At 55.4% G+C, this 16,060-nt stretch overlaps 1 protein-coding gene across 3 annotated transcripts in view; it reads right to left on the reverse strand.

Annotated features, from left to right (window-relative positions):
* Positions 1 to 2,703: 2,703 nt before the first annotated feature.
* ASAP1 (ArfGAP with SH3 domain, ankyrin repeat and PH domain 1) overlaps positions 2,704 to 16,060 on the reverse strand; it is a 274,738-nt gene continuing 261,381 nt past the window's right edge. For all 3 annotated transcript variants that reach the window (XM_037048557.1, XM_037048556.1, XM_037048559.1), the window contains 5 exons: positions 15,592 to 15,661; positions 13,371 to 13,429; positions 9,545 to 10,044; positions 7,243 to 7,365; positions 2,704 to 4,731 (listed from right to left, as the gene is read on the reverse strand). In XM_037048557.1, the coding sequence (XP_036904452.1) occupies positions 4,657 to 4,731; positions 7,243 to 7,365; positions 9,545 to 10,044; positions 13,371 to 13,429; positions 15,592 to 15,661 (827 nt within the window). In that variant the 3' untranslated portion in view covers positions 2,704 to 4,656. The remainder of the gene's footprint in view (positions 4,732 to 7,242; positions 7,366 to 9,544; positions 10,045 to 13,370; positions 13,430 to 15,591; positions 15,662 to 16,060) is intronic.

Raw genomic sequence — 16,060 nt, forward strand, 5'->3', positions numbered from 1 at the left:
AGGCAGCTGGAGACCCTGGGAGCCAGCTCCACCTCTGGCTTACCCCCTGCCCCTGATCCAGGAGGCAGAGCCATGTCCAGGACACACTCCTGGCGGGGCCCTGCTGGCCAATGCCACACCGTCTCTGAATGGGCACCGTCACCTCATTCCATGGTTTACACTCCCTAGCCAGCTGACCTGGCCGTAGGCGGCCCTGACCCAGTTTCTCTTCAGAAAGGGCAGCAGGAAATAACACAGCAGCAGCAGGGGCAGCCCAGGGTCATGGCTGGGAGCCACCTGGACCCTGACCTCAGTGTGCACGTCTGGGCTTGGCCCTTCACCAGCAACCTTTTGGCAAGTTACCTGTAAACTTCTCTGAGCCTCTGTCCCCCCAGACTGTGAAGTGGGAGAGAGGAGAGCTCTACCGCATAGTGCTGTCCACGAACGCGAATGCGCTGCACGCCCTTTCCTCCCGCCGAGTGAGCCCCACAGCCATGCTACTGAGCTGTCCCCCTCCCCAGCCTGCGACTGCTTCAGGGACGGAGTGGACCGCCCGTGTTCGAAACCACAGGCCTGGCTCTGTCTTAAGAGAACGCTTAGGGTTACGTAACACGGTTGAGCCGACCTCACCCTCACCCCAGGCTGCAGGCCGCACAGGGCGGACTGCAGGCGGAGGGCAGGCTGAACACCTGTTCTATCCATCCCTGGGGGGCGGGGGGCACACCCTCAGTCAGGCACCCCTGCTCGAGAGGTGAGCCCGCGGGCTCCGAAATGCCCACCTACTGCAGATTCTGGAAATGAGACGGTAATTCAGGACCAATGAGGACACGTGGGTGGGGTCAATCGGTGGAATTGCGCGGATTAGCACAACCACCCAGCCCGCCACACACATGCACCGTGGGAGCGGGGGAGGAGGACCCAGGGCCAGAGAAGGGGGAAAGCAGCAGGGGTGGGGAGAGAGCGGGGAGGGGAGGCTGTCATCAAGGCTAGAGGCTTGGGCTCACACTGCCGCCATGACTTACGGTGACCTGCGGCAAGTCACTTAGGCTCAGAGAGGGATTTCCTCGTCTGAACGTGCACCCCAGGGGGACTTCCACCTCACAGAGGATGGAAGGTACGTACAAGAAACACAGGCCCATCCACTGCAGGGCTGAGCCAGAGACCGGGTGCCTCTGGTGCCCTGCATCAGGTGGAGAGCTGTCGGGGCCCAGTGTTCTGGAGGGGCTGCTTCCAATGTGTGTGTGTGGGGGGGGGGAGGGCGAGTCCATTAATTTCCAACAGACGTTGTCCCAGGTTTAAAGCAACGATGGCATCGTACTTGTTCGTGATTTTAGATAGAAGGCTGGCTGCCCCTTGCCTGAGTGGGCCCACCCCGTCAAAAGGAAACAGGAGACTGACATGGCAGAATCTTCGATGCTGCTGTCTCGGTCAGCTTTCCACTGCATCTCCCAGGCTAGAACCTTGCGCCGGGGACTGTCTTCCGTGCAGTGGGCATCCCCACAGTGGCCTTGGAACCAGAACCATTTGTCTGGACTGCCGACTGGGCCGTTCATGAACCAGGACATCTCCAGCACGGTAATGGGTCTGACGGAGCCTCATTTTGATTCAAGCTTTGGGCAGCGGAGGGCTTGCTCCCTCTCACCGGCTCAGTGAGGATGAGATGACGCGGGCAGACCCTGGACCCGGTGTGGTCACTGCAGGGCAGCACCACAGGAACAGCCCCACGACAGACACACATGCCCAGCACGTGGTCAGAGCCAGGCTTCGCCTGAGAGCCCCTGGTGCCCAGGCGCCCTGCCCTCTTCTTCCTGCCCCCCTCACATACGTGGGCCAGACGCAGGTGGTGTGGAGTAAGAATGGGGCGGACTGAAGGGCGAGGGCTGTGTTTTAGAAGTGAAGGAAACCGACGCGCACACCCTGAGTGTCCTGTGCACAGAGTCGCGGTGACTCATACCATTTCTACCCTTTGCAGTGCAGCCAGGGCGGGTCGTGATGCTCTCTAAATGGAAGGGGAGAGGACAACTCACAGAACGGCCCGATTTCGGGTGTTTGGGATCAACTGAGAATATGTTTATTTAAAAGCAATTTTAAATATTAAAAAAAGTAGAAATTAACACATACAGTACTGAAAAAACTGTCACATTAAATACATGTGAAATGACAAGTGTACTGCTGTTGGAGCGTGACATCCAGATGAGAATTCGGAATTTAGCTAGTGGTGTATGGGATTCCTATACAACAGGGTAAAGTTCTAGGCAATAAAAAAATAAATAGCAATTGCTGTTCAACAGTAAAATAAGACACACACTATTTGCAGAACATACCATTCCCCTCTGAGGGGAAAAAAAAGAACTAATTAGCTATTTTTTCATAAAGTTCCATACCTTCAAAATACTATATCATGTACAAAAATTGCAGATAGTGGCTCACTGAGTTTAAGAACAATATCAGATTTCAACTCAACCAAGATCAGCAAAGGTATTTATACCCAGTTTTCCTATGTCCCACAGTCAGCTGGGTTAGAGAAAACTCAGATTCCTGATGGAAAACAAAGACAAAACCCGGGGAAAAAAAAGCATTAACAATGAGTTTAAGTGGCTGCAAAAAGGGATAAAGAACAGACACTGATTCCATGTCGTTTCAGACATCTAGTTTCTGCGGTTTTTTAGAAACCAGTTTATTTGGAGATCAGCTGAAAATACCACAGGCTGCAGAAGTGAATCGTTTTTTTTTAAATGCAACTCAAAAGACGTCACTGAATGAACCAGGACACGGAGGAACTAGGGATGGCGACTTCCTGTCCTGACACCCGTGCGGCGGAGATCCTGAGGCTGGGGGCTGGCCTCGCACCAGCACGCCGGGCGGCCCCTGCCTCTGGCTGTGGGGGTCACAGGTGCTGCGAGGCTGCGGAAGCAACTGCTAGATCACTTTCCACTATCAGCTGAGAAGAGATGGTGCAGCAGGTCTGCCATGCAAGGACTGTTAACTAGGTGGGCACCCGAGTCCTCACAGTCACCACTCACGGAGCTAAATTAATACTCCCTGGGTGCCGTGACGCTGAGAAATGACGATTTTTCCTAAGGGCTCGGTTGGGAGTTGTGCTTCTGGGAAATGAACAAGTCTCACTCATTGCCAAGATTATCTGCTGAAAAATATTAGTTTTCTGTGCGGTTGCCAACAAAGCAGTTTAAGCAAATGTAAGGCCAGACTGACTCCTGAGCCTCAGAATCAGCGCAGTCCCAGCGGTGGGGGAGGGAACCGAACGCATTCTTTTCAAAATTCTGATGCACGCAAAGGGCTGAGCTAGGCACCGCGTGCTCGTGGTCCGATAAACACACTGGGGTGAAGAGAAGACCAAGAAGGGGGGACTCATCTTGGGAAGAGCTTTTTCACAGTGCAATTCACAGCAGCGTTTAAAACCTTGGTTAGGAACTGACCCGAAGGTAACACATCTACTGAACAGAGCTGGAGACTGGAAAACTTATCTACAACCGGGTTTAAAAAAGGAGTGGGAAAAAGAGGAGGCTAGTTTCATCCAGCACCTGGGTCCTACCGCCGGGGAGCTGCGTGCAAGGCTGACTTTTAAATCCGTCATCCTCTTGGGTAATCTTTTATGAGTTTAAATGTGTCAAGAACAGAACTATGAAAATAACTTACAACTGACGCATGAGATGCTTTAACACGTTTGAAGGATGCTAATTCTTAACATGATGTGTAAATCCATACTCTTGAGAAAGCTAAAGGACTGACCAGAAACAAGTATGGTTGCAACCTTATAATTTCTGCTTTAATGGCAATCCGGTTTAAAAAATGTACAGTTCAACTGACCCGTACGGTTCCTTTATAAAAGGCAGATTTCAGGGGAGCTTCTGAATGCATGCGTAAGGTCAAGAGGCTAGTACTTCCCGGCAGTCCTTGGTTCCTGGCAGTTGAACTTCACTCAAGGGGTTTTAAACTTTTGTCAAAATAGTCACGAAGGCTATGTTATTTTTGCATAATGAGGTAAAATCTCAGGGGCGGGCACTCCTCAGACGACAGTGTAAGTCCACTTGTCTAGACTTGCATGAGGCTGTGGGCACAGTAAAATGCCACCAAAGGTTTCGGGGTTGGTGATGATTTTGCAGAGGGAGTAACACTTGTGTCTCACTGAGAGCACTTTCCTGTAATAAATACCAGAGTCGGCGCGGGGAGCAACAGATGGTGCACACAGACAACTACGGGCTGGCCTGTGGCGGAGCTAGGAGTTCCACCTGGGAAACAGAACCACCTCTCCGCCTACGTCGCATTTTCAGTAACATGATTCAAAATACTGTGTTGTGAGGAACAGAGAGTCCGTTCTACGCCTTCTGACGGCTGCGGAGACCACTTCCATTTGCAAGGCCAGCCGCTCCTCTGTTCCCGTTCTCTTGGGAAACTGCACAGACAGAGGTGTCAGTGCTAGACGCCAAGGATGGCTTTGGCAAACCAGTACGGCGCGCCAGGCCCCAGGCCCCCCTAATACTGGCAAAGGCAGAAAACAACAGGGTATTTATTTATAACAAATGCTACAGTCCACGCCTGCACCCCCCCTCCGGTGGGTGTCTGCTCCGGTGGCGGTGGCTATGTACACGTGTGCACAGGTGACGGGGGCAGCAGTCTCGTTGAAGGGCGTGGACCACCTCAAGGTTCTGCTTTTTGCTAGTCGGACAGGATGTGAACAAAGGACACCGGGAAGACCCCCCTTCGTTCAGGCTGTCCTTCGATGTGGCCGATCTGTGGGAAGGAAAGGGAGGCGTGAGGCTGGAGGCCAAGGACAGCGGCCCCTCTGCCGCCTGCAGTGACCTGCAGGGTGGCCGACAGCACCCCACCTGGCCCGGCACCGACAACAGAGCGAGGGTGGCCTGGACAGTGCGGGCACTTTCACAGGGACCTCACTGTGCCCCCACGTCCACCCCACAAGGGTCCTCGTCTAGTCACGAAGGGACCTGGAGGGCATGAGGCTGAAGGAGGTGAGCCAGTCAGCGGAAGGCAGGCTCCACAGGATTTCACGCACAGGGGGAATCCAGGGACCACAAACCGGCAAATGAAACAGAACCCGATTCACAGACACAGAGAACAGACTGACGGTTGTCGGAGGGGAGGGGGCTTGAGGGGGAAAGGATTGAGCAAAAAACCCCAAAACCCCCCAAAAGAAAACCTCAGACAACAGAATAGTGGTCACCAGAGGGGGCGGGGCCAGGGGAGGTAAAAGAGGGTAAAGGGGGGGATAAATGGTGATGGAAGATGGTGAGACCTGGCGTGGTGAACACACCAAGTGGGGGAAAACCAAGAGGCTATGGGTATTTACCAACAAACATAATAAAGCCTGTACTTGGTTTAAAAAAGTGGAAACAAAACGGCAGCTGGGGGGGCAGTGGCAGGGCTGTTCTGGGCCCCCATGGCCTGCAGGCCCAGAGTCCGTGCTCTTGGTCGGGGCACACTGCCTCTGCTTCGGGGCGACCGGGACAAGCCTGCTAAGCCCCGATCTGTACAACGGGGTGGAGAGAGCCCTCTTCTCGGACGTGCTGTGAGACCACACAGGATACTCCGTCTGTGAGGGCTGCTGGGGACCTCGGGGAAGGGCGCCGTGATGATTCCAGATGACTGGCCTACAGCAATCTGACTGTCAGAGGCCAGAGCCTGAGGCCACGGTTTCCTGCGAAGAGCTTCTAGTCCTCCGTCCCACTAGCTAGAGCTGCTTTACAGAGAAGCCTCTTGTGAGAATGCACAACAAACCGGCATGCCAGCTCCCAGTGACGAACAGAGAGGTGGCGGCTTCCAGAGCAAGGCCAGGCCGGCCGTCATTCCCTGGCGAAGGAGCGGCGGTGCAGGGGGTGGCAGAGCACAGCTGTGTGTCCAGCCCAAGGCTGGTTCCTTGATTTGCAGGGTTACGACCTTGGGCAGTCACCCAGGCCGCTGTGCACGGCCTTCTCCTCTGGAAGGTGGAGTTAATGTTACGACCTGACTTACCCACCCCACGGGGCCTGAGTGGCGCCAGGCCTGTGAATTCACAGACAGCCCTGCAAGGCAGGGCGGCTACTGTCCTGTTTCTCAGAGGAGGAAACAGACTGACAGAAGGGGCTGGCTCTACCCAGGGCTACAGAGAAAGGCACTGCCTGGAGGCTCAGAGGCCCCCTCTTTGCCATGACAGGCTCTTGGACCGGCTCTGAGGCAGGCACAAGCCCAACCCTCCTCAAGGCGCAGAGCCCCACCGGGCCCCGGCTTGGCCCTCCCGGCAGAGCACGCAGTGGCCTTGTCATCTCGAACGGGCCCTGGATTCTCACTCCCACACTCCCAACAGCCCCCGCCCCCCTGCCCCAGGCACAGCAGCACGTCCAGCCTCCCCTTCCAGACTCGCCTTCCAGGCTCCCAGGTCCTGCCCATCGGAACATCTCTCGAGTCACCAAATGTCCCTGGAGGAAAAAATGCCCCATCCGGGAACCTCTGTTTCGGTCTAAGTGAAACCCGACAGCGGCGAGCAAGGACCAGCCGCTGTCCAGGCCCAGAGGACCCGGGCCAGAGGTGTACGTGTGCGCATGTGTGCTTCTGAGCATCGGCAGGTTCTGCTGGCCCAGCTGTGAACCACCGGTCCCTCCTGGCAGGCAGAGCTGGCTCCTGCTGGGCATTGCCAAGGGCCCCTGATGCTCAAACAGCCACTGCGTGGGACAGTGACGCCTTTCCTTGTTGAGACACGGGGTTCGCAGAAAAGAAGTTTTTACAGATATTCTTGAGGGATGTTTTCCTAAAATTGCACAGGAAGGCATGGTGCCCCACTGGGCAGACGGAGGCCTGCATGTGTATGGGAGATGGAGTCCAGGCTGGGAGCCCTGGGCCCCTGGCCCCCTGGCCTGGGACAGTGCAGATGGCAACAAGCCCACAGCCTTGGGGACTGGGACTGCCTGCTGACTAGCTGTGTGCCTCGGGCAACGTGCTTTCTAAAGCTAGATTTTGCAGTTGAAAATCCAGAAAACACCTCTGGCTCACAGGCTGTGGCGTGACGAGGAGGGTGGGGGTACAGCACATGGAACACGAAGGCCTGTGATCCAGTTTCAAAGCTCCATGACTGTCCACCTAGCAGGTGAGACAGTGACGGAAGACACCTAGCAAAAGGGCTGCGGAAAGTGCCACCAGGGCAGGGTCCTGGTGCTCGGGGGCCTGGCCTCTCCCCTCCGCAGCATGTGCAGGGCTCGGTGCCGTGGACACGCTGAACAGACCCAGGAGGGAACACCTGGTGTGCATACATACCCACCACTCCTGGTCCTCCTCCCCCGTGACCACGATCACTTCGCCCTCGATGAAGGTCAGCTCGTCGTCGTTGTCCGCCTGGCAGTCGTAAATGGTCTTCACGCGCCTCACCTTATTTTTTCCCTGCGGCACAGAAACAGGGTTTTAGCTCCCAGGATGGAATGAAGGAATTAAAAAGGGCACACCGAGCTTGGGCAAATGACAGAAGCTCCTCGAGCCTCAGTTTCCCCGCTGTGATTGGGGGAGCACGTCAGCCCTGTGCTGCATACTCTGTTACATCTCAAGTCCCCATTCCTTCCTCTGGCATCGCGGCAGAGCCCGGCACAGGGAGCAGGCACCCCCGTTACTTTCGAGGAGAAGCAAACCACAGGGGCAGGGAGGACACGCAGAGATGCAGAGCTCGGGGCCTGCCCCCAGCCCCCACAGCCGCTGGCAGGGAGGGCAGTGGAGGCTGAAGGTGGGTTTGGGGAATGGGACGTAAAGCAAGCCTGTGGCTGCTGCACTGAATATGCAGCATGAACACAACCTCCCGCGGGCATGCAGAGTGCCCGCCAGCACGAGCTGCCGCACAGGGCAGCTGCTGCCAGGCAGGAAGGCGGGGGTGCTAAGCAGTCCCTATCAAAGTTTTGAATTTTGACCAGCATGACTTGGGCTCTTATTTGTTGAACTTCTGGTTCTTTGCAAAGAGGAAGATGGAAATAGGGAAATGACCTTCTACAAGCTGTTCTGGGAACCCAGCTCAGTAAAGACCAGTAGTAAAAAGAGCAAGCCACAGCTCTAAGTATTTTGGGTCCAGTGACTTTTCCTCTTGGTCCCTCAGTGGCCCTGGCCCCTGGCTGCAGCTGGTCCCCGGGCTGGTGGGTGGGGCCTGTGGAGCCAGTGTCAGATGTGCCATCACAGTACCGGCTTGATGAGCCACCGAGAAGCCCCCAGTGACCACTTACAATGGCAGGACTCTGTGAGGTCACAGAGTCCTGGAGTCCGCACCCGTCAAGGCCACAGTGGCACCTGAGGTCCTGGGAGTCGCCCTTGTGAAGAGCAGAGATGCTCGCCACATGGACACGTCATCTCTAACCCAGGGTAGCTTAGGTTTCTGTCTCCCCCTGCTTNAGGCTGTTCTGGGAACCCAGCTCAGTAAAGACCAGTAGTAAAAAGAGCAAGCCACAGCTCTAAGTATTTCGGGTCCAGTGACTTTTCCTCTTGGTCCCTCAGTGGCCCTGGCCCCTGGCTGCAGCTGGTCCCCGGGCTGGTGGGTAGGGCCTGTGGAGCCAGTGTCAGATGTGCCATCACAGTACCGGCTTGATGAGCCACCGAGAAGCCCCCAGTGACCACTTACAATGGCAGGACTCTGTGAGGTCACAGAGTCCTGGAGTCCGCACCCGTCAAGGCCACAGTGGCACCTGAGGTCCTGGGAGTCGCCCTTGTGAAGAGCAGAGATGCTCGCCACATGGACACGTCATCTCTAACCCGGGGTAGCTTAGGTTTCTGTCTCCCCCTGCTTCAGTGTCGAAATACCCCTTGTATCACAACGCGCTGTCCGACAGTGCGCTGTGAGCGGGGGCAGGGCTGGCATGCACTGTGGGAGGTCTTTAGGTCCAGCTCCCTGAGCACCCCCCCAGGAACTGAGCTTCTCAACCTGGGGGGGTCAGTGTCCCCCTTGGGGTACAGCTGCGAGGATAGACAGCACACGTGCACCTTCTAGAGCACCACTCCCCCCGCCCCCCCAAAGCATCTGCTTCTCCTGTATTAAAGAGCAGAAAGCATTTCACGGAAACCATGAAGTGTGAGACTTCAGCCCAACCCCACATCTGTGTGCCCCCCACAGGCTCTGACCTGGGTCCCTCCAGGAGGCGGTGGGAGCGCTGAGGCCAAGGTTCCCGGGCCATGGGACGGGGCTGCCCCGTGACCTGGGAAGGCAATCTCGTCCTCCAGCTTCCTGGGCCTGAGCGCCCACCTGCTGAGTGCTTCCTGGGTGCCAGCTAAGTGTGTTTAATTGCCCATGAGCACAGTTCCAGGATCAGCCCTTTTCTGTGCAGAGGAAACTGAGGCTTGGAGAAGGTGAGCAACTGGCCCACGTCATGGTTACAGCGGGCACTGCAGGTGGGTCCTGAGCTGAGCTCCTGAATGGCAGGCCCTGCTCCGGCACCACGCGGACCCCGAGCCATCAGGTGAGCAAACTCCTGCATTTTCTGTATGAGCTGTCTGCCCCCACCCCCCCACATCCCCCTCCCCCCCAGCCCAGGTTTCAGAGTGGGGCAGAGTTCACAAGAGCCTGCAAACACTCTGGCGCCTGCCCACCCACCGTGTTGATCTTCCTGGGCAGTGGGACGGGCGTCTCGGGCAGAGTGGGCGTCAGGTCGTTGGCATCCTCTGAGGCTTGCTTTTGGATGGTGTCTCGGGCGGGCACACTTGGGGAGAGATCCCCTGGGTGTGACTTTGGGGCCACGTCAGAGAGCGGCTGAGTCTTGGGCGAGATGTCTCCGGGCTGGGATTTCGCCAGCAGGTCGGTCAGCTGTGGCTTGGGAGGCAGGTCCTTCATCTGTGGCTTGGGAGGTAAGTCTGAGAGCTGGGGTTTGGGTGGCAGGTCGCCCAGCTGCGGCTTGGGGGGCAGTTCTCCTGGCTTAGGTGGCAAATCTCCAATTTGGGGTTTTGGGGCCAGGTCGGCGGGCTTCGGGGGCAGGTCCCCTGGTGGTGGCTTTTGTGGCAAGTCTGCCAGCTGTGATGATTTCTGGATGATTTCAGGTGGGATGTTGGCTTTGTCTAGGGAGAGATGATGGCTGGTTTCCGTTTTCCGTAGTGCCACTGTGGGAAGCAACCACAAAGAGGGAGGTCACGGTGGGGGGGGGAGCGGAAGAGGAGGCGGGGAAGCACTGCTTCCTCCCGTCGGCCACCTGGAGGAGAGCCGCCCTAACACCTGACATGGGCATCTGGACTGGGGGAACTCAGGGGCTGACCTGGGTGCATGTGGCCCATTTGTAAACAGAAAAGCTGGGAGCCTGGAAGGCACCCATGTTACAACCCACGATTTTATGCCTCAGTTACATAAGGAAAGGATGTCCAATCTAATTCACAATTTAAAAACCCACAACTATAAACATAATGCAGAATCAAGAAAATTGCAAGTACAAAGCTGCCAGTTTCCCAGAAGACTATCACCTACGTGTAGCCATTTTAACTATTTTGATATTTTTCCTTTTCAACTTTTTCATGTATTTCCATATATAAAACTTCTGTCTACGTACTGTTTCAGCAACAATATTCACCACGTTAATAAAAATTCTTTAGTATTAAGGTTTCTCCTCTCACCGCTGCCACTGTCCCTTTGATCGTGTTTTAGTGACACAGGTGACACAGGTCCATGTTGCTCATGAACATAAACAGGACTACAACACGTACCTTGTCTGCGACTTCCATTTATTTCCCTACTTAGGGCGTTCAGGTGCGTTCCTAGGCCAGCCCCTTCCTCTCCCCCTCAACGCCCGGCACGCACCACTCCACCGCGGGGGGCGGGGGCTGCAGTGGACCGGCCCCTCGGCTCCCTGCGCTGCTCTCTCCACTAGAACTCAGGACACTGAGGACCGGGCTCCACCTCTTACTTTCTAGCTGTGTGACCCAGAGCAATCACACAACCTCTCTGTAACTCACCTCTCTCACCTCTAAAACATGCCTTACTATCTGTAAGAACTGGCTGACAGGACCTGGTGGGCCCTAGGTAGTAAGAAGGTTCTCGTTGTCTCTGTCAAACAGGGTTCATGTTCTTACTCATTCTTGGGGCTCTAGCTCCTGGCACAGGGGCTAGTCACATAGGGCTCAGCAAGAAAACAGCTGACTAAGCACACTGAAAGGAGGAGTCAGACAAAACAAAACTGTCATCCTGAAAATCCAACATATTCACAAAGGTATTCTTAAAGTTAAAAAAAAATTGAAGCTAAATCTGTGGTAAACTGTCATGAGCCGTAGGCTGTTCCCACCCACGGCCTGCCCACACCCTCTCATCCCAGGGAACTCAAATTCAAGGGCATGCTGTGCATGGGCTGGACCTTGAGCTTGAGCTGATGTGGCTTGGTAAGCATAAATCTGAGGCAGGAAGTGATGGGGGCAAACCCGGGGGATCCCCCGAGGCAGTCTGCCTGGACAGCCTTACTGTGAGTCACACTTCTGGGGGGAACCGAAACCTCGAGGAAGCGCTGGGCAACCATAACCCTCAAAATATGCAGCTCTGATCCTACACATTTATCCAAACAAGGTGTCAGAGCCAGACCCTGAGATGTCTGTGTTAGGATGCTCAGCACGGCGCGCTCTCCGGTGAGGAAAAAGAAAAGCAGGCTTGTGCACCCTAAGTACTAGAGACTGCTTCACACAGAGTGGTGCCAGATGATGGAATACTATGCAGCCAGTAAAAGCCTTCCTGTTACGTAATTCACATCATGGCCAATGTTTTTGATTTACCCTGTGAAAAAACCAGCTTCAATGGAAACTTAACAAAGTATAAACCAGAGAGGAAAAGGAGAGATCCACTCGTCTATCCTGGTGGGAAGACTTCAAGTGATCTACATTTTCTTGTTTGTTGCTTATCTGTATTTTCAAATCTTCTGGAATGAATGTGCATCACTTTTATAATGAAAAACGAAGTAAGAAGAGACAGCCTCCCTCTAGGAGAGCCTCCAGCCTCTGCTGTTTGGCTTCCCGACTGGGTTTGCGTTCTCCCACTCCCACAAGGACTCTTCCCTGGCCTGCACTCACTCTGAAGGGCAGGCACACACACTTTCCCCGCGGCTGGACCACGCAGTGTCCTGCTGGGGGAGGGCCGCTGGCACAGAGGCCGCTGCTGGGCCTTGGGTGCAAGGCTGAGCAGGACCTCCCTGACTGCTTCCCCACCACACCCAGGCCCTTGGAGTCAGGCCCAGTGTCGGTCAAGGGAGTTGAGGCCAGCACAGGGCAGCATTAGGAGGGAGGCAGGCCGGGGGCAGGGGTCGTCGGAAGGAGGGGAGGAGTCGAAGGGGATGTGGACAGTGAGCTGCACAGGCAGGTAAAGGATCTTGTGGGGGCATGTGATCAACAGTGACCCCATGAGCTAGATGGCGCAGACTCAGAAGTGGGAACAGGGCTGTGAAACTGGGCTCCAACTTATGAGATGAGGCGGCCCGCTGGATGGAGGTAAAAACCAAAAAGCCCCACAACTTTAGATACAGACTCAGTAAACCTGGGGGAAGCCTTCCTCTGCACTCCGAGGAGAGCGCGTGCAGCCACCTGCGACTCCCCTGGTCTTCCTACACCGGAGCCAGACCGACCAGTCCATGACCCTCCAAAGACAGCAGGTGGCTGAGAGACTTCGGGAGAGTGCTCAATTCCAGCTTCCCACCATGCATCCCTAATTTGGCTTCTGGGGTCAAAGGTTGCACCACTGGCACGAGACCCAGGGAGTAGCCACAAGCTGCTCTGGGCCTCCATCTGCACCTAGTGTGGGCCCTGCTGGCCTTGAGAGCCTCCATGAGGGTGGACGGAGCGAACCAAATGCCCCCACACTGCAACGAAAGGATGGGTACTGACATTTCTGCTTGATAGGAAAGACGGACAGTTTGGTCTTACCAATGCAGAGCTCGGCCAGAATTACACATCTGGTCACAGAGTGGGGCGTTGGCCAGCCAAGCAGCAGTGTGAGACACTGCTGTCTCCTACTTGGTGAGCATGTGTGTCTCCACTTCACATGACAGATGCCATCTCTGGGACCCACCAGCTCGGGGCACTGGGAAACAGGACCCCCTTCACCCCGTCAGCACCTTGGGAAGTGGGCATCCTTGTCCCATGTGTGGGCAAGGAGTCGGAGGCTCAGGATGGGAGGGCTGGAACTGGGTCCCGTCTCTCTGATCCGCTTTGTGGAGGAGAAGACGTGGGCCCTGGGGAGTCTAATGATGCGTCTTTGGAAACAGTACCTTTTTAGGGAAAACGAGGTGCTTTGCTGAACACACAATCTGAGATTATCACTGTGCTCGTCACTGAACACATTTATTGGGCAGTCCCTTCACAGACGCTCCAGACATCTGTGCCCAGGATGGTCAGAAATGCATCCCCGCAGAAGGCACAGTGACACTCTCGGCACACTCGGAAACCGAAAAGAAAAAGCTTACCTTTCTGAGGTAGTTTAGGAAGAACTCTTGGACCAAGTGCAGTCTTCGCAGAACTGGTGCTAATCAATCAATAAAAATAATTAGGAACGAAAAGTGCTACAGCATCAGCAGTGATAGATCACCCAAGGAAATCCCAGGTGTCTACCGAACTACCTAAAAACCTTCCCATGTTTCTTTAGCTGAAGGCCACAGTCCCTCCCGTAACCGCAGGTGTGCCCACCTGGGGAGGAGAGAGGAAGGGTGTTTCTGCGGGACTCGGGCCACCCTTCCTCCTCGCGAGACCTCGGCCCGGGGCCAGTGATGTCTGTGCCCGCACTTGGCACTCGAGACTGTGCCCCAGTGTGGCACAGAGAAGTACCTCATCTCATGTGACCCCACAGTGTGACCCTCGCTGCCCTCGTTTTCGGATGCGGCGACCGTAGTGACAGGCACAAGGTCCCGAGGCTGGCCAGTGGTGGATACGGGAATCCAGCCCAGCTCTGTTGGACTCTACACCCCTCACGTCCTCCGAAGGGAATGGCTGGGGCATCGGGCCACCATGTCCCAGAGCTCTGCCTCCTTTGGGAGGACGTGTGAATAAGCAGGGAATAGGCCCAGACCCCCAGCACAGAGGTCTGCTAGTGTCCTCTGAATAGCCAAATGTTAATCCCCACACCTCGCCACCACTGAGATGCCAGCGCTGCAGGCGGCATCTGTGGGGCTTGCTGGAACCTGATGTTTCCCTCTAACAAGAGGCTCCAACTACTCTTGGGACACAGGAGCGCTGAAGACCCCAAAAGCAACAGCAGCCAAGTGCCCACATCTATCTGCCAAGAGCTCTCTACAATCGCCCACTTCTCCTTTTCTGTCTTTCAATGTCCTAAAAACTGGCTGTTTTCCCTTCTATCCTAATTGCATTGAAAAGAACAGGGAAAGCCAAACCAACCAACCAGAGACCGAATCAAAGAGAGGAGGGCATGCCTGTCTTCCCCGTCCCGGCCCACACGCCGCCCTTGCTCTCCACGCCCCCCACCCCAGCTCACTGGAAGTCCTGCCTGCCTTCGGGTCCTGGAGGATCCCACTGCTGGCGAGATACGGCCATTACTGAACTGGAAATGGTACATGCCAAAGGTTTTATTTTTTATTTTCTGAGTTTTTAAAAAAGGTATTTATTTTTAAAGAGAGAAGAGGAGAGGAGAAGAAGAAAGAGAGGCAGAGAAACATCAGTGTGAGAGAGAACACTGGTCGGTTCTTCGTACGCACCCTGACCAGGAACTGAACCCGTGACATGGGTCCGTGCCCTGATGGGGAATCAAACTGCCAGCCTTTTGCCCTGTGGGATGACGCCCAGCCAACTGAGCCACACTGGTCCAGGATTTTGCTTCAGACGTTTTTGGAGTGCTTTTCTAAGGTCCTGCCAGGCAGGGTGCCAGGGAAGGGAACTTGGGGACAGGGAGCCCGGAGAGCCAGGGGCTTGAGTCCAGTGCTGAGAACTGCTACCACTTAACCTCTTGGGCTACCTCCTCCTCCGTGACGGCAAGCCCGGTACCGAGGGGCTGCCGCACGGGGCTGTGCGGACGGCGCAGGATGGCGGCATGGAGAGAAATGAGGATTTTGGCTTTTTCAAAAAGTCTTGGACAAATTCGGGAAAGCAGTGCCTGCACCCCCCCGTCCCCCGGGCTGACTCTTTCTTTCTCCCTGAGGTTCCAGGTCTGGAAGTGGCTCTTCCCGCCCTTATCCAGCTTGGCCTCTAGAGAAGACCCTTTCTTTGCATGGGGGCTGGATCAATGCCGAACACGTTCCAAGTCCCCGTCTCAGTGAGAGGAGAGAAAACAGAGATGCGGCCCCCAGCCGAGCCGGAATGACTCACCACCAGGGAACTGGGAGAGTCACACTTTTATGTCTGAAAATCTCTGGGCTGTCGGATTTCACAGAGGGCTGTCTTTCCATTCCCAAGGCTGCAAAATGGAGCCGGGAGGGAAAGGAACAAAACGCAATGACTTAATTTAAAAAATTAAAACCTCATTCTGACAGACCCTGTGATTCCGGGATGTGTGGATGGGGCCCACCTGGAGCCCAGGTCGGGGAGAGTGGTCCACTTGCAAGCTCGGTCTGCAGAGCCGCCAAGCCCATGACAAGGGATGTGGCTGGCGGGCCACGCCTGGAGCAGACTGTCACTAAAACCCGTTTCTGTAACTCTGTCCACCACAGCTACCCACACAGGAGGACAGAGCTGACTTACCTCGACTGCTGAGAAAGTCCCTCGAACTTGTTTGCGGTCTTGCTGGATGATGTTGGACCCATATCATTACCTACAGGGAAAAGCTAATGTAAAAAAGTGCGTCCCGAGAAGGGGAAGTGGAACTGGGGACACGGGATTGGGCAGACAGGCCCTGAGGTTCCAGCATTTACAAGACTGAGCCAGAAGGGTCCCTGGCCAGGAGATGCCAGACTCAGAAGAAACACACAACCCACAGTGGGTCGTGTGCAGACATGGCTCGGCAGGGTGGTGGCAGCTGGCCAGCTGCGGGACATGGCCCTCAGTCACTTTATTCACTCACCATTCATTCAAATGTTAACACTTACTAAGCACCTACTATGCAGCGCATGAGCGCGTAGCAGGAGGCATGAAAGCAAATAAAAAGCCACTGCTCTGGCAGAGTTCAGGCTCTGCCAGGGAGACGGACACTACAAACCACGCCAGAGCCGCA

This window comes from Sturnira hondurensis, unplaced genomic scaffold (genome assembly GCF_014824575.4).
Source record: "Sturnira hondurensis isolate 20B ecotype Veracruz unplaced genomic scaffold, ASM1482457v3 Scaffold0006413, whole genome shotgun sequence".
NCBI lineage: Eukaryota > Metazoa > Chordata > Mammalia > Chiroptera > Phyllostomidae > Sturnira > Sturnira hondurensis.